The sequence below is a fragment of the Nuphar pumila genome, chromosome 2, assembly GCF_984573655.1.
Source record: "Nuphar pumila chromosome 2, dmNupPumi1.hap1.1, whole genome shotgun sequence".
NCBI lineage: Eukaryota > Viridiplantae > Streptophyta > Magnoliopsida > Nymphaeales > Nymphaeaceae > Nuphar > Nuphar pumila.
Window position 1 is genome coordinate 137,546,723 of NC_143250.1, and position 24,407 is coordinate 137,571,129.

A 24,407-nucleotide genomic window follows, 5' to 3' on the forward strand; every position below is an offset into this window, starting at 1 on the left:
CATAAAGGAAAAAAAATAGCACGCCCCTATGTCGGCCACTGCCACGGGAGTCCACCCCAAATTCGCCGCCTCCATCTGCCAGAGCTTCTCTGTCCACCTCCCGATCTCTTTTGTGGGCCTCAAATGGAATTCGGCAACACCAGAAAACCCTCAGAGCTTCGATTGATCCCCCTGCCAAGGGAAGGCTCCTGCCCATCTTGCAGTCTATGCAGGGAAATCTAACTGGCCATTATAGACTCGGTTTTGGATGAGGGACAGTGGAGCTCACAGGAATTGTCGGTTGCAGACAACAACAAAAAAAAAACAGGAAAAAAACCAAAACAAGGGATCTCCCCCTATTTGGGTTTTGGATGAGGGACGGTGGAGTTCACCGGACGTCTAGCGAGCTCCCCCATCATTGTGGATTGCAGAAAAAAAAAACAGAGAAAAAACCCCAAGTTGTCTCTTCGACAAACTTGACCGTGCACCTCCCCTTTTTTTCTGGTGAGTTGCAGTTCCGTCCTCCTCCAAAGAGACTCTGCCTTCCATTGCATTGTACCCTTAGAGAGAGAGAGAGAGAGAGAGAGAGAGAGAGAGAGAGAGGCGTTGGGGGCTTTGAGAGCCCCAATGTCTACTTTTTAACATGAGTTGTGATCTCAAATCGTGTGAATTGAAATCACACACCAACTTGTGAGATTTTGAATCTCAAGGGTTGGTGAGGAACTGAATCCTCACATCGTTAATTTTCTTTTGTTTGGTTACCGTTCAAATGAGATTTGGATTCTCATTCAAATGAGAATCCAAATCTCATGTGGCTCAACCAAACATACCCTTAATGTTGTTTACTAACATATTCAATACATGATCTTTTTTGGGGGCTAAGCCACGGGCACAACACACCCAAAAAATAATCGACCTCAAATTGGCGGTCCTAGTTGGTAAAACCCTTGAGGTCCCCCTTGCCCAGTGGGGATACACCCAACTTCGCCCTTGCAGCAAGGGACACCCATAGTGGGTGTCAACCCATGGTCATCCCATCTCAGGTGACAACCCATGATTACCCCTAACCAAGAAGATAGAGCCCTTGTGTGCTGAATACATGAATTTATTTAGTTTTAGTATTTTAGCATTTTTTTCTATTTTTCTCATACATATTTTTTGGGTACCTAGTCAGACGACTAATCCTGCATACATGCAAATTAGGCCTTTTAAGGGTTGGGCACCTCGACAGGGACACACTTTTGTTGACTACATAGTTCTTGTTGACGTCGGCTGGGTTCCTTTTTGGCTGTTTTTCTTCGTCCTGCAATCGTGATCTCATGAAGCCCCTTCACTAGACCGTGTAAGAGAGAGAGAGAGAGAGAGAGAGAGAGAGAGAGAGAGAGAGAGAGAGAGAGAGAGAGAGAATTAAGCCCTAATCCCTTCTTAAAAGAATTAGTTAATAATAAGTTACAAAAGTACTCCATCTATTTTCCACTAATTACGTACTACTACCCAAACTGAAAAGATATTCCCTTTTTCTTTTTAACACTCCCCCTCAAGCCGGAGCATATATATTTATCATGCTCAGCTTGTCACATCAAAGGAAGCCCACACTAGCAAGAGGTATAGTAAACACATCAGCAGCTTGATCCTCTGAAGCAACATGACAAGTAGAGATTTGTCCTGTCTGTACTAGATCTCTTATGTAGTGACAATCAACTTCAATGTGTTTCGTCCTCTCGTAAAACACTGGATTATTTGCGATATAGGTGGTTGCTCTGTTATCACATCTCATCACCATTGGCGTTGGCGTTGAGGTTTGTACATGTAGATCTCTGAGAACTGATCTAACCCATATCATTTCGGCTTCCGTTTGAGTCATGGCTCTATATTCTGACTCAACACACGATCGGGCTACTACGGTCTGTTTTTTGCTTCTCGAGCTTATTAAATTTTTGCCTATAAACACACAAAACCCCGTAGTAGACTTTCTATCACTAATGTCTCCTACATAGTCAGCATCCGAATAGACAACTATATCAAGAGAGGAGCTTGATTTGTATAGTAGTCCTTTACCTGGAGAAGACTTCAAGTACCTGAGAATCATCATTGCAGCCTGCCAATGTACTTGGGTTGGTTTATCCATGAACTGGCTAATCTTGCTCACGGCTAGGGAAATATTTGGTCTTGTCACTGTAACATACAAGAGTTTACCAACCAGAGACCTGAAACTTCTATTGTCAACAGGTTCTGCTTCTTCAAACATGTGAAGTTTAGGATCCATTGGAATGTTGGCAGGTTTGGCTCCTAACATTCTTGTTTCCTGTAACAAATCAAGTACATACTTCCTCTGTGATAGGACTAACCCCTCACGGTTTTGAGCCACCTCTATACCTAATAAGTATCTCAGAGGACCAAGATCTTTGGTAACGAAGTGCTTCTGTAGATGAGCTTTGGTATCTGAGATATCCTTGTTATTGCTTCATGTGAGTATAATATCATCCAGGTACACAACATAAACCACAACACCCGCAGGAGTTTTCTTAACAAATAATGAGTGGTTTGATGTCGACCTGTTAAAACCAAATGCAGACACACTCTCAAACAACTTCTGAAACCACGCACGTGGACTTTGCTTTAAACCATATATCGCTTTCTTTAACTTGCACACCTGGTAACACTCCCCCTGAACCTCAAAACCAGGAGGTTTCTGCATATACACAGTCTCAGACAAATCACCATACAAAAAGGTGTTCTTCACATCCAACTGGCATAGGCTCCATCCATTATGGACAACCACTGATATGACTAGCCAAATAGTGCCAAGACGTGCCATAGGAGAAGGTTTCAAAGAAGTCTACTCCATACGTCTGTGTGTACCCAGTGACGTAGCTAGGATTCATGTGAGGGGGGGGGGGGGCAAACAGGGGTGTAGCAAAAAAAAATTGGTGGGATACCCAGTTAAATTTTTTTTTGAGATAAAATAAAAAATGGCTACAATTATTAATAAAAATCTATTTCATATGGATAAATCAAACTATTTGCTGCAGTCAGGGTTGGGCTAGGACTGGACTGGGCTAAAAAAATGGATAAAAATCTAGTTCATATGGAATCAGGGCTGGGCTAGGGCTGGGCTTTTAAAAAAAACAAAAAATTTTAACTGTTTCGGGAGGCAGGACTGGGCTACAACCCAGTCCTGCCCCCCCCCAGCTTCGCCTCTGTGTGTACCCTTTTGCCACTAATCTGGCTTTGTACCGTTCAATTGTGTCATCTGAATTGTACTTAATGTTGTAGACCCACTTACACCCAACAATATTTGCGTCAACAGGTGGAGTAACCAATTCCCAGGTATTCCGTGAAACTAAGGCATTCATCTCATCTTGCATAGCAACCTTCCATTTGGAGTCTAAGACTGCCTGATAGTGATTCAGTGATAGAGATTCAGCATATAGAGCTATGATGAACTTCTTCATGTGACTCCCAAGTCCCGCATCTGTAACAAACTTAGAAATGGGATGTAAGGTGCATTGCCTTTTACCTTTCCTGATAGCGATTGGCAAATTATCATCCACAATAGAAGCTTCAGTCATGGCTGAAGGACTTACTTCTGAGGAAGAAGGTAGTGTAGGTTCTGATTCCAGAGGAGATCTGCGAGCATATACCAGAGGAGGATCATGATACCGTGACTGAGTGTGAGAGGTAGGAAAGCTTGTAGGAATTGACTCCAAAGGAAGAGGGGGTATAGGTAATGGCATAGCATCACCCTGCTCACATATTAATCTGGAGGCAGTACTTTAAAAAAAAAAGAATGGACTCAAAGAAAGATACATCTGCATTGACATACTCTCTACGAGCGACGAGATCATAACACCAATACCCTTTTTGATTTTTTGGATAACCCACAAAAACACACTTTATGGATTGAGCCAATAGTTTGTTTCGATGAGGCCCTAGTTTATGAACAAAACAAACACACCCAAACACCTTGGGAGAGATCGAGAAAAGAGGTGCATTGGGATATAGGATTTTCACAGGAATTTGTTCTCCCAATGAGGATGACAACATGCGATTGATAAGGTAGCAAGCTGTAAGAGTGACATCTCCCCAATATGAAGGAGGCATACATGATTGTAACATAAGACTGCGAGCAACATCTAGAAGGTGTCTGCTTCCTTTCAGCTATCCCATTTTGTTGGGAGGTATGGGCACAAGTCGTTTAAGGTCGAATGCCACGATTCTTATAAAATAGTAGTAACTCATTGGTTTTAAACTCGAGAGCATTGACAGTGCGAATGATCTTGACAAGAGAATCAAACTGAGTGTTTATTTCAATAATGAGAGACATAAGAATAGAAGGAACTTCTGATCTGTCTTTTATTAAAAATACCCATGATAATCTGGAAAAATCATCGACAATGACTAAATAATAACGACACTGGGACCTATTGGGAACTCTACTAGGTCTCCACACATCAACGTGAAGAAGCTCAAATAATCTTTGACTGGATGGATTATGATTTGAAGGAAACGAACTCCTGTGGTGTTTACCCAGCTGACAGGCTTCACACTGGAACGAGGCAGAAGGTGAAATTTGAGGAAGAATTCTACGAGGTTTTGGCAATGACACATGACCAAGACGAAGGTGCCATTGATAAGAACTGGTGGATGACTCAGACACGGTATGTGCGACTCCCAGTGGTTGATGAAAATAGTAGACACCTCCTTCTTCATAGCCTCCACCAATCCTCTTCCCCGTCAGCAAATCTTGAAATATACAACACAAAGGATAAAAAATCACTCTATAATTGTGCTCTTTTGCAATACGACTAACTGACAATAAATTTTGAAAGGAAGGAGCATGAAGCACATCTGTCAGCTGAAGTGACAGAGAGATTAGAACATTTCCTTGTCCCACAATGGGAGATGATATCACACATGGGGTCTAGCTTAGAAAATTTTTGTGAAGACCCACATAGGTGTCTAGAGGCACCTGAATCAATAATCCATCTACTACCTTGGTGATTCAATCCTTCACCTGCTGAGTAACATCAACAATGGGAGTAACTGCGTTCGAACTAGGACGGTGAGACATCAATTCTTCATAATTTACACGACTAAGAGTGACTGAGTCATTGGAGGAGCCAGTGGGAATCTCCATGTCAAGATTCGCAATTTGAGACTTGGACACATTTGGTGTCTGAGAAGAAGAAGGGGGTCTACCATTTTTATCCCAACACCTGTCCCCAAGATGTCACAATTTGCCACAATAGGTACACTGAAATCTACCTCTACCACAACCTCTGCTACGCGAATTTAGGAAATTTCCTCTTCCTCGACTAGGGGTGACTACAAGCGCTGATGTTTGTGAATCAGAATGAGTTTGCGGAAGAGTGATGGCCAATCTACTCAGGTGGTTGTAGGCTTCGGCAAGAGTTGGGACATCCGATCCTGTCAACATCTGAACCTTGGCAACCGCAAATTCAGATGATAGTCCTGTCAGAAATCTTGCAACCATGGTTTGCTCCTGATGGGACTTCTGCGTGGTACAACATAGGGCCTGTGTGCATTCAGTCGTTCAAATGCAGATTTGACAGAAGCATAATATTGCGCCAACGTCTGATCTCCTTGTTGCAGTTGATAAACCGCTTGCTCGACTTGTAAAATGCGGCTTACATTAGTCTCGTGAGAGTACGTATCTCGAAGGTTGTCCCACATCTCTTTAGCAGTGGTGTAGTAAATAAGACCATCAGTGATATGAGGCAATACGTTGTTCATCATCCACGACATAACGATGTCGTTATCTTCATCCCATGTGTTGTATTTCCCAGATTTATCGGGTGGTTCCGGTTTTAAAAGAATATATCTTTTCGATGACCAGAAACGATCATAAAAGTCCGGGACCACCTCGCATAGTTCGAGTCATCTAGCTTAACAGAGGACCCATACGAGAAGGGATTCACAAAGGCTTTATATTCACCACTCAACTCCCCTTTTTTATCACCATCTTTAGACATCTTGACTTAGTCTCAAACAACCACCAGACCTGACTGACCTAGATCTGATCAGACCAAATCTAATTTGCGACAAAAAAACACACGTTAGATCACTTCCGGGACTCGTCGTGTCTGATATTGGCCAGGCCCCCACCACGATAGCTCCACCGCCAGATCTGACGTTAGATCTAATTCCAGATCAACGTCTGACACACAACACTGATTCCACGACTTCTCTGCACCAGATCCCCGCTCGATCTGGTCTTCTCCACGATCCACACTCCACGAGCTTCACGACTGCATCATGCTGGAGGCTACAGACCTGCTCCAACAATCACAACTTCAGTCATATTCAAACTTGGCTGCATCACCTGTCGACCTGCTGCATCCAGGCCTCAACGGTGATCTCGACACAGATCTGAAACTCAGATCTGTCTTCCACACGATGGTTCAGTCACAGCAGACGCAACAACGACCCCAGCGATAGCAGTGGCAGAAACGACCACAGAAGCACCGCCCCATGTCGCAGACGCAACAACAGCAATTTCGTTAGCATCACGAAACAACAGTTGTAATACCCAAAATTTTTAATGATTTATAAATTCTGAAGAAAATTCAAGTTTTAATTTTTGTTTATTCTAAATATGAATTATAGTGTTAAAACCTTGATTTTTATGGTTAGTACTGTTCAAAGTAAAGATCTGAATCTATATTTGAAATCCTGATAAAATTTTGTTGAGGCTTGTTCAAAAATCAGAATTCAGGGACATTCTAGTCATTAGTCAAATTGTCAAAGGGTAGCTTAGTAATTTGCCAATTCAGTGGCATTTTTCAGTAAAATGCCCAACTATATAAGGTCAAAATATTAATTTTCTCTTAGGGATATTTTCAGGTAATTAATAAAATTTTCAAGGACGAAAACAGTAATTTACCATTTTCAATGGCAGGCCATGTAATTTATTGAACTACAGAAGAACAATCAAGTAATTCTAAATCCCATTATGGCAGTTCTGAAAGATGGGATTTGAATTAGGGTATAAAAGGTATAAAAAGATTGGCAATAAAATAAAATATAATATTTTATATTAAAATATTCTAGAGACCATGGTTTTGGAAAACCACTGGCCCAAAACCAAGGGCAGCCATGGTTTTTCCAAAACCATGAGCTGACAAGTGTCACCTCACAATGAGGAGGTGACACCCATCCCTCTTCTCTCTCTGACACATGTCAAAAAAAACAATAAAATAATTTAGAATTAACAAGTGTCAAAATAAAGTAATATTTTAATTAAAAAAAAAGGTGACAAGTGTCACCAAAATGGACCCATAGGGGGGGGGGACACCTCCTCTCTCTCCTATAAATACCCCTCACCCCCTCTCTCTCTACCCAAGTCCAAGACCCTCTCTTTCTCTCTCTAAGCTCTCTCTCTCCTGCTTTCTCTCTCTACCTTTGATTTTCTCTCCCTAACTTTTAAACCTAAACCTCTGTAGAATCTCAGATTTTTTCTGAGAAACCTCTTCTATCCCTTTTCATCTTTCCTTAAGCGAAGTCCGTTCTTCTGCAAGAAGCTCCATCGGATCAGAAACAGCCTCGGGAGCGCTGCCTGCAAGAGTTCTGCTAAACTTAGCAGAAAAGTCAGATTTGGATAGCGGAAGCGCTGCTCAAATCAACTAAACGAGGTTAGTATTCAAAAACCCTCTTCTAAATTCGAATTCATACTTTCTGAGCTTCCCTATTCTCTTTCTGAACCCCAACTCTATTTCTTTTGGATTTAAATTTTGACAATTTTGCCAAAATTTTATCCAAGCCTGCCTCTACGCAGGGGAAGCTCTGTTTAAATCTTTTTAAATGTTTTTAAATATTCAAAACTATTTTAGCAGTAGTTCTGGCAAAATTTTCTAAAAGACTTGAAAAATTGAGTTTTTATAATAGAAGTTCTGCCAAAATAATTTAAAGATTTTTGAAAAAAGTAGAATTAGTATAGCAGTAATTCTGGCCAAATTTTTAAATAATTTAAAAAAAATCAATTATTTTAATTAGAATTCTTTCAGATATTTTAGAAATTTCGAGTTTATTTAGTAGAAGTTATATCAAAATTTTTATAACTATTTTAGAAAAAAAATGATTTTTATAAAGGAAATTCTGTTAAATTTTTCAAAAATCAGTTTTAATATTTGAATCAAATTTTTTGAAAAACCTTTATAAAAATATTTGTGACGCAAAGTCATGTTCGAATTCTTACAACTCGAATTCAAGTTCAAACCCTTTTTCGAACATTTGAGTTATTACAGAGGAAACTCTGTGAAAATTTTTAAAAAAGTTTTAAGGTCAATTATAAATAAATTTTTAGATTTTTAATAATTTCTTCAAAAGATATTTCTTTAAATTTATAGGACAAATACTACCCAAAATTCGATAAAAAAGTATTAACTAATATAATGAATTCTATCAGATTAAATCAAAGCACGAGCGCTTTATCCTGTTCTCCTTAGTTCTATCGAAATCCAAGTAAGTTATTCTATCAAAATCTTATAATTTTATATTAAACATGTTTTTGATTCGTGCATAATTATTTAAATTTGATTCATAATCACATGCATATTTCAATATTTGCAAAAATTAAGTACATGTTTTGATTTCAAATCTTGTGATTTTAAACCAAATATTATGGTTAAGACACTTATGAAAGAAGAATTTTGTATAGCATGTCGATTTTCAAAAGATTTTATTGTTGCAGGAATCATGTCTATACAAACTTAATTCTCGCCTTCATAGGCGAATGCTCGTTGTGATAGAGCAAAATTCTGGATGGGCTGGATACATATGAACCGTGTTTATTTGAAAGGAATGATTTGACTATTGAGCCTAGTTTTGAAAAGTCCTATAAAAGAATCCTTCAAGCCCATCTAAGTTTAGCCTACCCTAGAAGGGGTAGTGGTACAACCAGGAGTGACATTGTGAAGATAATAATTGTTGGGAGCGATAGATTCCCTGGGCCTCCTGTCACTCGGGTTGAGGAGGTCGAGACAACGGGTCTCAAGGCTGCCGCATGTCAGTGGATGCATCCAACTCTCCTTGTTTGCTCGTCATTGCTGAGAATCTTCCCGGTCGTTGACCGCTCGCTTGGGAGCCCGTTTCACTCAAGTACCCGGGTAATCCACAATAGAATAATATACCCCTGAAATACTTAGTTTGAGATCGAAGTACTCTCCACTGTACCAGGAGGGCGTTAATATCGAAACAAAGACCTTTTCTTTCACAGAATTTGATCTGAAATTATGCATTGTTGATATAGCACATAATCATGTTTTTAAATTATTTTTAATTATTGTATTTTTAATTGCATAATTGTTCTTGAATGTATGTATTTTTATTTGTAAATTATTGAAATCATGCTTAATATTTGGATTGTATGATTCTGATTAATGACTTACTTGGCTATCATAAGTCTAACCCCGTTTTATGGGGATTTCAGGTTCAGATATGGAATAGGAGATCTTACAGTGGATGTTGGACAAGTGTGGCATCGAAGAATCCAGATTCCCAAGATCCTGAGATTAATTTAGGATTTATTTTAAATTTAATCCTAAATGTTTTCATTTTTAAACCTTGTGAAAAGACTATGTATATAATGTTGATATAAATTATTGTTGTTTTTGTTGTTAATTGGAATGTGACGTGCCTGAGGTTTAGAAAACCGAAAATCAAAAGTTATTTCCGCTGTTTTAAAAAAAAAATCTGTTAATGTACTCTGAATTTTTGTGTTACATATATATTTATATACACAGTAAAAAATTTCTATTTAAGAAACTCAGAAGTAAAGCACAAAAGAGAAAGGAAACCCAAGATACAACTATTTGAATTTTACATTTTCGTAATAGAATTACACAGCCGACCGCAATTGTTTTGGGATGAAGGCGTAGTTGTTGTTTGTTTGTAATAGAATTACACAACCAAAAACAGGGGAAAGGATCTCTAAATACAGAGTAGAAACGAATTGCATATGGTTTTGTGCCATTAAATTTCCACTTTAAGCCTCCAGAATTTTTAAATAAAATCAAACCTTTAATTTTTGTTTTTTAAATTCATTGTCTATCATAGAGCTAACAAATAATGTGAGCCTGCTGACCAAAAAAAAAACTTGGCAGTTATATGAGCTTGATGGTGCTTCTGATAAATTTTATATATATATATATATATATATATATATATATATATATATATGTGTGTGTGTGTCTTTATTATCTTGTAATAGGTCATGCCCGCTAAGGGCATTTTTGTAAATGTACATGGTGTAATATGTTCTGCCCATTAGGGCAGTTTTGTATTTTTTTCTTGTTTTTTATCTTTAATTCTTTTTTATTTGTTCCATTTCTAGCTGATGGGACTAGGGGCTAGCCCAACTAGCCGTTGGACTAGCCTAACGGATAGTTGGTCTAGCCCATGCTTATTTAAATGGGCTCTCTCCCATGTAGAGTGGGAAAACATATAAGAGGAACAAATGAAGCAAGTGGAAAGCATAGGAGAATCGCGCTTCCAAAGCAAGCTTCCGGGAAGCGGGATTCCCACCTATCTAAGAAGCTTCCGGTAACACTGTACGGAACTAATGAGTAGAAATCACTCTTTTCTTCAAAATTTCTATTTTTTTATAGATCAAATGTTATGGATGTGATCTACATGGTTTGTTTAGTAGAAAACTTGTTTTGGATCATGTGATTATGACAAGTAATTAGGTTTTTAAAGGGATCCACAATGTGCCAAAATTTTATAACTCAAAAGATCACATTTTTACATCAGAAAAGCACGATCCAAGGCTTGATCCTTAGCAAACAAACCAGGTTGAACACATCTATGCAACTGGATTGAGTCGATACAACTTACACCTATGATTTCTAGCTCATTAGTTTTGTACCTTCATTAGTAGCCAATATTTACCCTATATATAATAAAAAATAAAAAAACAAGAAAAAGAAAAATACAAAACTGCCTCTAATGGGCAGAACCTATTACACCATGTACAATTACAGAAATGTCCCTAGAGGGCATGACCTATTACAAAATAATAAAGACATGCCCTCTAGGGAATTGTACATGGTGTAATAGGTTCTGCCCATAGACGCAGTTTTGTATTTTTCTTTTTCTTGTTTTTTATTTTTTATTCTTTTTTATTTGTCCCATTTCTAGCTGTTGGGACTAGCCTAACAGCTAGCTGGTCTAGCCCATGCTTATTTAAATGGGATCTCTCCCATGAAGTGACATATGCCTCTCTTGAGCATTATTGTGTCTGATAAAAATATATTTTTATAACGAGTGTTAAGCCCATTAGTGGCTTGTGTGTGTGCGCTTGAGTGCTTGTTCTAGCCCTTAGTGGTTTATGTGCATTTTCCCATAGTGGATTTGTGTATGTGCAGTGTGCACTTATTTTACAAGTATCATTAGAACTTCCCCTGCTTCTTTAATCCTGACTGACTGGCTTAAAATCATTTGCATTTAAGCAAAGAAAACTTTAGGAAATTTGTATCATGATGACATATATGGTAGCGAAGAGAACACATAAATGTACTGAAAAAATAACCATAATCAGGAATCAGGAAGGGAAAACAAAATGGTTGAAGTATAACAAAAGTTGAAAACTCAAATGAACTGACAACAAAACAGAAAGCACACCTCAACCACATCAGGCCTTGAGCATATCTGTTTCAGTTCTGCTATGTTCATTCGACGTTGAAGCTGCAAAACAGCAAAATCTATTGAGAACAAGTTGTTTCCAAAGTTAAAAACAAAAAACATGGACATTTTTAACTTGGACAATGGCTAAACCTTTTTCTTTTTATTTGAAACCCCCTTCTCCTTTTGCTGTGCATCCTGTTCATCTTCTTCAGAGTCAGAGTCAGCTTTCTTTTTTGATGTTGCATCCTGTGCAGCTTCATCTTTCTTCTCACCATCCTACAAGTAACGAATAGTTGTAATAGAACACTTCAGAAGGTGAAGGGGAAAATCATTTTCATCGCAAAATACACTCATCAAAATTGAGAACAAACAATTGAGTGACACCTCTGCAGCACCACCAGCATCTGTAAAACTGAATCTCTCAAATACTTTTTTGAAATCGTCAAGAAGGACATCATCTATATCAGCTGTTTCTGGCACGTATTCCACTTCAACTTTCTCCAAACCCTAATAAGTGACATCTGTGTGAGAATATCCAACGAACTGAACACAATATATCAACAAACAACCAAAAGCCAACAACTGCCCGCCCACAACATTGAGGCAAGAAAAGGATATAAGTAGAGGAGAAACCACAAATTTGCAACCTTATGAATTGTGCCTACTGTATTATGTAACTTTCAAAACACTAACAGTTAGTACTCGCAGAAATGGAAAACAAAAGGTAGCAGTAATGAAAAATGAAACATTTGGATTCCTAAATATGAAAATAAGCACTTGAGGGGTACGAAGAAGACAGATTTCATTCCTTTCACATCCATATGTTAATTCCTCTTTTCTTTCTCCAAAAACAAGGCAGCAAGGAGGGGGGGGGGACTGCCAAAATATATGATGGTACACTAAGGGCATGTTTGATGGCTTGTCCAGGTTTGGACAAAATGAACAAAAAAGATGGAACAGAACATTGGTTCTGTTCGTTCTGTAACAACTGTTCTAAGTCCAACATTTGTTTAGATCGTACTCAAATGCTATGTTCCAAATGTCCGTTGTTTGATAACGATGTGCAGACAACTTGGACAGTCATGGATAATGGGTCAAATTACTTAGTTTTGGATCGTATGACCAGATCCGTTCACCATTTTACATGTTTTAACAAGTTTATTATGGTTTTTTGCCCGAATATGGATCCAATTACGAAATTATATCGAAAATCATAAATTTTTGCCCTGAATATGGATTTGGAATTTGATTTTTGCCCCGAATATGGATCTCGAATGAGATTTTTGCCCCGAATATGGATTTTTGCTCTGAATATGGATCTCAAATTGGATTTTTGACTTGAATATTGATGTCGAATGAGATTTTTTCCCCAAATATGAATTTTTGCTATGAATATGGATCTCAAATTGGATTTTTGCCTCAAATATGGATCTCGTATTGGATTTTTGCCTCGAATATGGATCTCAAATTTGATATTTGCCCCAAATATAGATCTCTAATTGGATTTTTCCTCGAATATGGATATTAATTTGGTTTTTTGCCCCAAAATATGGTTTTTCAAAAACTATTCTACATTGTGCTCATTTATCAAAAAAAAAGGTGAAGAAGATTTTTACAAGGTCAACATTTTTGGATTACCTCAAAGTCTTAAAAAAGATAAAGAAGATTGAAAGAATCTTTAAATTCATAGCATTTGTAGAGGCACCTGCAAGGTTCTTGTTAGTTGTTTTATCCTTTGTCTCAATGGGTTGACTAAAATTAGCTTAAAACTCTTTAGAGGATATATCTTTTATGTGAGAAATCAGATGTGGGAGTCACCTTACTATCGTAGCAAGAGATAGAGAGAGAGGTAAGAGGGAAGAGAGAGAAAAAAATGTTGGGCGTGATGTCTTCTCCCCTTTCCATTGATATTTATATGTTGTACGAGTGGTACAATACAGTACAATAGTACAATACAGTACAGTATGCTGTACAATACAGTACAGTACAATACAGTAGTACAATACAGTATGCTGTACAATACAGTACAGTATGCTGTACAAGTGGTACAATACAGTACAGAAATATATTCATTTACATATACATATTTAACAGCCTCCCTCAAGTTGAGGATGATCTTCAATCATGCTCAACTTGCCCTTAAGTAACCAAAATTGATGACTAACCAATCCTTTGGTGAAGATGTCTGCTACTTGGTCTTCTGATCTGACATACGAAGCCTCAATTTCTTCTGTTTCAATCTTTTGTCTAACAAAATGCTGATCAATCTCAATGTGCTTCGTGCGGCAATGATGAATAGGGTTAAAAGAAATATTAATGGCACTTTGATTATCACATAAAAGCAGAGAGGAAGAGATAGGTTCATTCAACTCTTGAAGAAGATGTCGTACCCAAGTGACATCAGCTGTCCCTGCTGCCATTGCCCTGTACTCTGCCTCAGTGCTGGATTTAGCAATGGCCTTTTGTTTCTTACTACTCCAAGTGACAATATTTGGGCCAATAAAAACACAATATCCTGAAACCGACCTACGCTCATCAGGGTCCCCACCCCAATCTGCATCACAATATGTAAGTAAACGGTGTCCTGTAGTGAAGCTTTCATCTTTGTGATAGAGCAATCCATCTCCAATAGTCCCTTTCAGATATCTGAGAATACGCTTAATACATTCCATATGACAATCAGTGGGAGCATGCATAAACTGAGATGCTTGATTTACAGCATAAGCAATGTCAGGTCTTGTAAATGTAAGATATTGCAACATACCAACAATGCGGCGATATAAAGTGGAATCATGATATAATTGGCCTTCTTTTGCACTAAACTTATGATTTAAGACAGATGGGGTGCTGAGAGGTTTACAATTAATCATACCAGTGGTGTGAAGAATGTCAAGAGTATACTTGTGTTGACTTAGAGTGAGTCGATCATCTTGTCTATCGACTTCAACTCCCAAGAAGTATCGCAATGGGCCTAAGTCCTTCATCTTGAATTTGGCCATGAGTAAAGACTTGACCAAGGCAATATGTGCATCATCACTCCCAGTGATAATGATGTCATCAACATATATAAGAACCCAAGTAGTAACATGATCATTCTTATACATAAATAAAGAATGATCAAGTATACTCTTAGAAAAGCCATGCTGCTGAATTTCCATGGAGAAACTCTCAAACCAAGACCGAGATGCCTGTTTTAAACCATAAAGAGACCTCAATTTACAAACCCATGTAGCCGCATCATGTTCACTATATCCAGGAGGTTGCTCCATATACACCTCTTCCTTCAAGTCCCCATGTAGGAACGCATTCTTGACATCCAACTGGCTAAGAGACCAACCATGCTGAAGTGCCAAAGTGAGGATCACACGAATGGTGCCAATTTTGACAACAGGGCTAAAAGTTTCCTCATAATCTTGCCCATATTGTTGTGTGAATCCGCGTGCAACAAGGCGAGCTTTATATCTTTCAATGCTACCATTTGGTTTACGCTTGATCTTGTAAACCCATTTGGAACCAACAACATTTCTATCAACAGGTCGAGGAACAATATCCCATGTATGACATTCATGAAGTGCTGCCATTTCTTCGTTCATAGCTTCAACCCAAGCTCGAGAATGGGCTGCCTGATGGAAAGTAGACGGCTCTTTCTCTTTGGCCACATTGGTTAGAAACAACTGAAAGTCAAGAGAAAAATTGTTGTAACTAACCCAACGATGGATAGGATGCCTTTCACGTGTGGATCGTCGAAGAGGGGGAGCCTCGTGAGATGGAGTTGAAGGGGCTCCTCGACGGGCATAAACCAAACCTGAAAACCGTGAAGGTGCATCCTGGATGATGGAGTTGTCTGCTTCAAACTGAATTGGTTCATCAACAACAGGATCTCTGATAGAGTCATATAGCAAAGTATCACAAAGCCATGGATCATAAGTAGTTTGCTCATATACCTGAGAAGTATCACAAGTGCTGAAATGGTCATCATCAAAAACAACATTTCTAGACACCTTAATCTTACCCAAAATAGGATCATAACATCTATATCCTTTATACCCATCGGCATATCCCAGAAATCTGCACTGAACTGCTCTGTCCTGAAACTTGTTACGTAAAGAATGATCCACATGGACATAACAAATGCATCCGAAAGCATGCAAATCATCATAAGAAGGGTGAGAACCGTGAAGCAAATAATAAGGAGACTGATCTCCTAATAATTCCATAGGCAACCTGTTAATGATATGCACTGCAGTGTAAAAGGCCTCAGTCCAAAGAGAGAAAGAAATATCAATATTGTGCATCATACTTAACGCGGTTTCAACAATATGCCGATGCTTACGTTCTGCTACTCCATTCTGTTGTGGAGTGTAAGGACAAGAGGAGTTACGTGTGATGCCATGGTCCTTTAAATATTCACTAAAATCATGAGATATGTATTCTCCACCACCATCACACTGGAAATAAGTGATATTTGAATTGAAAAGGTTCTGAACAAGAGCATGAAATTGTTTGAAAAGTTTGAACACTTCAGATTTAGATTTCATAAAGTAAATCCAAGTGTAACGAGTGAAAGAGTCAAGAAATAACACATAATAACGAGAGCCAGATAGAGATGAAACAGGAGCTGGGCCCCAAACATCAGAGTGAATAATTTCAAATGGCTTGGAAGCTCTTTTATTGATACTTTGAAAGGGAAGTACATGACTCTTGCAGACATTACAACTAGGACACTTATGATCTAATTTGACTTTGGGAATAAAACCCTGAGAAGACAATTTGTCAAGGAACCCTTGACTACAATGACCTAACCGACGATGCCAAGAAACTGGCTTATTACATTGCATAACAGAAGAAGACTGACTCAAATAAGCAGGAAAAGATGGAGACACGGTAGATGACGTCTTCAAAGTCCCGGGGGCTGCTTCGAAGACGTACATGTTTCCGCGTCGTTCACCCTTAGCGAGCATCTTCTTGGTTCGAAGGTCCTTAAGACAAACAGAAGACGGAGTAAATTCCATGGATGAATTTGTTTCATCAACCAATTTAGAAATAGATAAAATGTTTTTCTCAATGGCAGGAGTGAGTAAGACATTTTTCAATGGTAGTGTAGATTGTGACAAAGAGAGAGATGCATTTCCAGTATGAGAAATAGGGTGGTGGGAACCATCTCCCGTGACAATAGTGCCAGTGCCAATATAAGGAACCATGTTGGAAAGTTTACCTGCATCAGAAGTAACATGTGCGGCTGCTCCAGAATCAATATACCAAACTCCATCATCATTCTGACGCAAATTCATGTTGTTAAATGCAGTCATCAGAATTTGTTGCACATCATGTGGCAACCCTGCACTTTGTCCCTGATCAGTACCCTGATGTGCTCGAAAATTTCCCTGCGGCTGCCCCTGAAACTGTCTAACATTCATCTGTCCAGCTCTTGGTCCTGGCCTCCCTGCCTTGTTGCGATTCTGTGGGTTGTGCCAACAATCTGCTTTCACATGGCCACGCTTGTTGCAATGGAAGCAAGTAGGGACACGGGTTCCTCTAGTTGCAGGTGGAGCAGTAGGAGTAGGAAGGAGTCCTCCACGGCCCATATGAGCAGCAGGTGGACGAAATGAGGTAGACCCAGATGTAAACATGACAGGATGAGGATCATCAATAAGATGATCTTGAGTCAAACTAACTTCATACTGTAGGAGTTTGGCCTGTAAATCCTCAAAGCATGGAAGTGTAGAGGCAACCTGTAATGCAGTGCAAAACATACGATATTGGGGCCCAAGGCTTCCAAATACCTGCTGAACAACATCTCTGTCAGAAACAAGATATCCAATAGCGGCCAACTGATCAATGATAATTTTGATATCCCCTAGAAATTCAGTAATGGTCTTAGTTCCCTTTCGCATAGATTGGAACTGCCATTTCAGTTGAAGTGCACGTGATTCAGAAACCTGTGAATAAGAGTGAGCAAGATGTCTCCATAGTTCTGCAGCAGTAAAATGGTCAGAGATAGTTTGTAATATACGATCAGATAACGTGGCAGTCAAATAGGCAACCACAGATTGGTCCTTCTGAAACCAAACATCATACGCAGGATTTGGAATAGCAATGCAACTCACCTTCCCATCATTACCAGTTACCTCTTGCGTAATAGGTGGGGCGGGTGATCCCCCATCCAGATGCCCGGAAAGACCATGACTTCGGATAAACGGCAGAATTTGGCGTTTCCAAAGTAAGTAGTTATCATGAGTTAATTTGTGAGAAACAAGTTGAGAAAGAAATCCGGGGCTGATTTTAGAATCCATAAGGAAGAAAATAAAAGATGAATCAAACAGCACGACAGAAATTCGTAGGTTGTACGGACAGAACCGTACGGACAGAAATTTTTGAGTTTTGGAAATCACGATTTTTTAGTTAATCGTGCAGAATGTACGATTTATCAACTATATTGCAAGAAATAGATAAGAAATCACAAGAAGTTTGAGAAAAGAGGCACTTTTGAGAAATGAGGGTTCCCAAATTTGGGGAAAACAGAAATTAGGGTTGATAAAATTGGGGATAACAGAATATGTAAGAAGGAAAAGATGCACGATATGAGGAAATGAATAAACGACGTCGAAATATAGTGATTCAACGGAGAAACAACAGAGAAAAGATGAAAAAAAAAAACACTTTCCTTGAGAACGCCCAAAAACGCACGTCAAGGTCCTTAGGGGCCTTCCAGATGATCGTGATTACCACGCCCTTGGCTCTGATACCATGTGAGAAATCAGATGTGGGAGTCACCTTACTATCGTAGCAAGAGATAGAGAGAGAGGTAAGAGGGAAGAGAGAAAAAAAAATGTTGGGCGTGATGTCTTCTCCCCTTTCCATTGATATTTATATGTTGTACGAGTGGTACAATACAGTACAATAGTACAATACAGTACAGTATGTTGTACAATACAGTACAATACAGTATGTTGTACAATACAGTACAATACAGTACAATACAGTACAGTAGTACAATACAGTACAGTATGCTGTACAAGTGGTACAATACAGTACAGAAATATATTCATTTACATATACATATTTAACATTTTATGCATATGCATTTGTCTTTATATTTTGCAGTTCAACGCATGATCTAAAAATAGAAATAGTGTGCGATCTTTGCCATCATATTTATGGAGAATTAGACATGTTGCAATTTAGATCAACTTGGCGTTCGCAATTTAGATCATTTAGTGAAAGAGCAGTATTAATGAAGATGTATGGCTTCATGAAAAAGTTCAATTGGTACCTTGAGACAAGATATGTCCACATAATACAAGTCATCTGTATAAGTACAATTATTGCTCACATAAGTCTATACAGCATTCCAAAATCATTTGTTACATACTATCACAAAAGTCGTTGCACTCTTACAAGATTGGTTCAGCACTGACCTTATGGATATCTGCAAAAGAGGGATTGGAGACTAACAGGCTTCATCCACCATGATGTGTGTGTGTGCACATCTGTGTCTGTGTGTTGTCTTAGAACAGAACACAGGGTTATCTATGCATCCAGAAATGAAATGCTCATCATAACTTTCTTAATCTGTTCTTAAACTTGGAAATTTTAGAAGAATATCATGTAGCAGTGCTTCCACACATATGTTAAGACATAGAGCACCAAAATGTTTAAGCAGCTTATTTCTGATTATGAATATAACAAAGGAAACCTCTCTCTCATGCAATGATTGCATTGAGAGATATACCATGCTTCCCTGGTCTGCCTCATCAACTTGTTCATTCATTATAAATAGATTTGAAAGAGTCAAGCTCTTCACCAACTATCCCAAAGTCGAAAAGGTAAGTACACTAGCAGAACAGCAAAACATTCCACCAATTGCTTTGTGCTTGGCAGAGTATTGGTGAAACAATAACAATATGGGCTTCAATTGAGTTGATCACAAACGGCATGTAATCTACATTTTCAATATATTGCATGTGTGTGCCTAGTGTTTTTAACAGAACTAGCAAATTACCCTATCCTCTTCTTTTTGAGAAGCAAAGATGCAAATACATATGCAAGACACAGAATTGAATGAATTACATCACTTATGGCAGTGAACTGTTCAATCCTGATCTTCAAATGCATTCTGAGTGGCATGTGTCTTGACTGCATTTGTGTGCGTGACTCCACACATTTTGTGGCTATGCTAAATTAAGAGACATGAACTGCTTAAACACTTCTGGCCATCCTTTCTTCACTCACTAAGGGACAACCCAAGGGGATTCAAGCCTGAAACTTGTTCTAATATGGAGTAATTTTACCATCAAACTATTTCATATCCCATTATAAGCATCATTCAGTTGAAAGGTTTCAATCCTTAGCTCAAAAGTTTATTTTAATGAAAAAAAGAAATTATAAATATTTGAGGATAAATGCACACGAAAGCAGCATCAATTCTCAATTATGTCAACCTGTAACCAAGTATTGAGTATCAACGAGAAAGAATCATGCATAAATACATATATGTGCACACACACAAACTACATGGCTTTAATTATGAATTATGATTTATTGTTGTCAACAAATAAGTTCCTCTACCAATCTCAAACTGCATAGATTTACCTGGATTATGGTTAGACACATGATTTGTTAAGAAATCCATGCTAGATAAATATAAAATTTCAGTAATACATGAGCATAGCAACATGGAAACCACTACAACTACACTATGTTCCTGTTGGAAAAACAATGTCTATAGATTTGATCGGTGCATCATCCTGATGAAAAAACAATGCTTACAGGGTAGATGAAGTGACATGCTTGCTAAATAAGTTTGATGGAACTGAAAATTTCTCATGCAAAGTTGAAGATCATCCAAACATGCAAGATCTTTTTGTTCTTGATAACAAAGTTGTGAATGAAAGGTTCATGCAGCACAATGCAAAACATGAGAACTGAGAAGCATTAATCTTGCAACACTACTGATGTATTTATGCCATCTCATCCAACAACAAAAGAGTTTAACATTATTAAAGAGAATAAAAATAGAGTAACAACTTACAAATATTATGCATAAATTTTCAATTTGTCAAGAAGGAAAGCTATTTAATAAAGAAAGGCAATCTCTAACTTGCATGTGCTTATGCACATTGTTCATCCATAGCCAAAGAATGCTAAGCCACAAAATAAATGTATGTGAAGATTATAGATTTTCAGCAACTTTGCCAATTGGACCTTGCAGGCTTTCAGCCTTGTTGTCCCCAAAACAGATCATAGTACAGGGATAGTCTTATAGATGACCGGCACACGCAGGTGTGTGTGCACATGCATGCACACACACACAACAAACACAAAGCATGTATGCGTTATGAATTCCAAATGCAAGCATCTGGTGTTGTTAGCTCCATGAGTCCATTCAACTAAGCGAAGTTGTCAGCCTCATAGCTAACAGGGCAAGTACTAGAAGTCTAGAGCCCATGTTGGAGAAGCTGGTTTGATCTAATTCAAAGAAATGGTTCAGAGCTCATCTCAACTTTAAAAATGATATGTAGTATCTAAAAAATTAGGGGTTTTAAGTTATAGATTTTCTGGAACCTCTCTCGACTAAGTGAGAATTTTTGCCTAACTTCATCAATCCAAAGAGCTCTCTAGAGTTCAATAAGCCAAAATTTTATAGCACTAATCCTTTCAAAGTGTTAACCAGAGTTACCAATCGTGGAAGCGGGAGCGGGAAGCGATACGGGAAGCAGGAAGCAAGGCACTTTTAAAAATTTAGGAAGCGTGAGACCACTTAGAAGAAAATTATGAACCGTCTCGGAAGCGACCTAGGAAGCGAACCGGAAGCGACCTAGGAAGCGAACCGGAAGCGAGGGGGAAGCGAAAAAAATGAAAAAATGGGGAAGCAAGGGGGAAGCAAGGGAGAAGCATGCTTCTCATAAAAGGGAACCACGCTTCCCAAAAAATGGGGACACTTCCCCACGCATTTCGGAAGCGCGTATCGGGGAAGCGCGCTTCCCCATACGCCTAGGCGCTTCCGGTAACTCTGGTGTTAACTAACATAATCTCAAACTTGAACTAACAATTATAGTCAAAACACAAAAAACCAATGCATATTTCAGATGTTTAAAAGTTTACACAGTGTTTACTCTATTTCTCGACTCTTCTTACAAAACTTAACCTAAAATATTTTATACAAACATTGTTTCCGATTCACAGATTAATGCAGCTCAAAGAACAAAAACGCAATGTTGAAGCTCAAATAAATGACCTCTACCATCAAGAACAGAAAAGCATTGTACTTTTTCGATCCTCACAAGCACGAAGAACAATCTACTTCATTTCACAAAAAAAAAAATTTGTAAAAACGAAGCAGCACTACCCAATCTCTCTGATCAATCGAAGAAAATTGAGGGGAAAACCATAAAATCGAGTATATGAAAAGAGAGGGGAAAGCCTTGCATGGATGAAGGGAGCCTACAAATAGATCAGGAAACCCCCAAAACAGAAAAAAAAATCCTCATAACATATTATTGGAGTCCCATGCTTCTGTAGAGAGAGGGAGGGGTAACCTTCTGGAAGTTTGTTGATCGTGGAAACGCTTCTTCCTCAACAGCAACACATGGGTGACCTTAGTGGAGGAGACCCCTTCTTCCTCAACAGCAAAGAAAAGAACCGGTTGGGTTGCCGGTGGTGTTTCTTTCTCGGTAACGCAACGGTGCCCTTTTGTAGAGGCGACTAGCTGTGGGGGAGACAAGTGGTGGTGGGCTGTGAGAAAGAGGAGCCTCAACGGTAACACAGTGGCGGCAGAGAGACAGGAGCAACACAGGGGCACCCTTTGCTGAGGCAACGCAACTGTGGGGAGGATTGTGTGATGCCCTCCTCTGGTGGTGGTGGTTCTCGCTCAGGCGGAAGGAGGTGAGACGGAAAGTCGAGAAAGTAGGGATGGACGAAGCATGAAAACCCCGCTTCAGAGTAGAGGCGCGCCCGTCGAGAAGATTTTGTTCTCCTCGTCCCTGTTACAAACAGGGGGGAGGGTGGAACCAAAAGTTCATATGTTCAAGGATGCGGCGGACGCACGGAACGCCGTCCGCCGCGTCTATTGTTTGTTGAAAATCATTGTTCCCAGCAAGATTTTTGTCTGAATCACGCAGGGAACGGCGCATCAAACATACCCTAAGGGTACAGAAATATTAGTACCACTATTATAATAGATGAGAGGCATTTCCCCATCGCTTCAGATCACAACCGGCATCTATTCACTCCACCGCCAACCTATGTCACAAGGATACTCCATTGTGGCTCCCGTTAAGTATCCCTTTATGTACTAGTTTACTGAAAACTTCATAAAAAATGACTGCATCCCTGTATCAGCCGCCGTATCCATGTGACATAGCCGCCAACCAAACTAATGGAAACATAGATCATCAACCAAAAAAAGGGTGTCACAAATACCACCATGCAAGAACTACACGAACAGAAAAGTAGGGAGAGAAAAAGAACAGAAAACTAAAAGACGAAATTTTCAGTTCAGAAAAAATAAGGCACAACCAGAGGTTACAAGGAATCCAAACGCTGGATTATGGTAGAGACTTTCACCATACTTCCCAGTGATTGACGATCCAAGCAAACACTAAATACGCCCAAGTTCCAAGCGACCAACTCTCAAAAACCCTTAAGAGAACCCTAATACATCTAGCAGGTACCCTAATTGCGCAAATCAATGAACAGGAAATCCAATTTACAAGGAAAAGTACCCGAATACATCTACTAGACACCAGAATTGCGCAAATCAATGACCAGGAAATCCAAGTCGCATGGAACTTTTAGGTAAAATATCCAAAACGCATACTTAACCACACAAGATCTCCAAAGAAGGAAGTGAGGAAAACAGGAAGCAACCTACTGAAGTTTTCAGAATACCAAGCAACTACAACCATAATAAAATTCCATGAACCCAATCATTCCTACCAAAAAATGAAACACGAATGAAGCAGAAACCACGAAAAAAAACCAAAAACTCAAGGAAGAATCAAAATTCCCCCATACTCACAAACATGGAACTCATATAGAACCGAGAAAAGTCGTAAACCCCACTAAAATGTTATATTTTGAAACGATAAAATGGGTTTACAGCAAAAAGAGAAGGGGTTTCAATCTTCCCCAAAATCACAAACACGAAACTCATAGTGAGTTGCAAAAACACCACTGAAATGCCGTGTTTGGAACAGTGGTACGGATTTACAGAAAGAGAGGAATGTTCAATTTCCCGGCAAACCTGATCGTTTTCGCGGGCTTCGCCGTCGGCCGCCCCCTCGCTCTCGCCGTCTCCGTCGGCCTCGGCGGAGTCGGGCTTGTTGGTGTTGTTGGACTTCTTCTGCTTCCTCCGCCTCCTCCTCCGCTCGCTCTCCCTCGCCTTCTTCTTCGAGGCAGCACCGTTGGCGGAAGCGGCATGAAACCCTAACCCTAGCTCGGCTCCACCCCTACTCACGTTAACGTGCTGGATCCCGTTCCCTACGATGGCGATCATCTTCTCCACGAATTCTGCTCGTTCGCCGCAGCAGAGGAACGAGAGGGAGGGAGCGTATTTATACGAGCATTCGATCTCTATATACTCATGTCACAAGGACACGTCGACACGAGGATACGTGATGCAAGTTGGACGCTCAAGTTTTAAAAATCGTTCTAATAATAAGATACGTTGCGCGGAATTTCTTAATTTTTAATAAAGTAAAATACTATTTTCACCATTTTAGTCGTAAAAAATAAATTTTTTAATTATAAAAAAGTATGCCTTGCAAAAAACATCGTCTGTA

General features: G+C 39.1%; 1 protein-coding gene across 1 annotated transcript in view; it reads right to left on the reverse strand.

Moving 5' to 3' along the window:
• LOC149847271 (uncharacterized) overlaps positions 1-24,164 on the reverse strand; it is a 29,309-nt gene extending 5,145 nt beyond the window's left edge. The window contains exons 1-4 of the mRNA XM_089996887.1: positions 23,870-24,164; positions 12,010-12,132; positions 11,776-11,901; positions 11,623-11,685 (exon numbers count right to left, since the gene is read on the reverse strand). Coding sequence (XP_089853013.1) covers positions 11,623-11,685; positions 11,776-11,901; positions 12,010-12,132; positions 23,870-24,121 — 564 coding nt within the window. The 5' untranslated portion in view covers positions 24,122-24,164. The remainder of the gene's footprint in view (positions 1-11,622; positions 11,686-11,775; positions 11,902-12,009; positions 12,133-23,869) is intronic.
• Between the last annotated feature and the right edge of the window lie 243 nt (positions 24,165-24,407).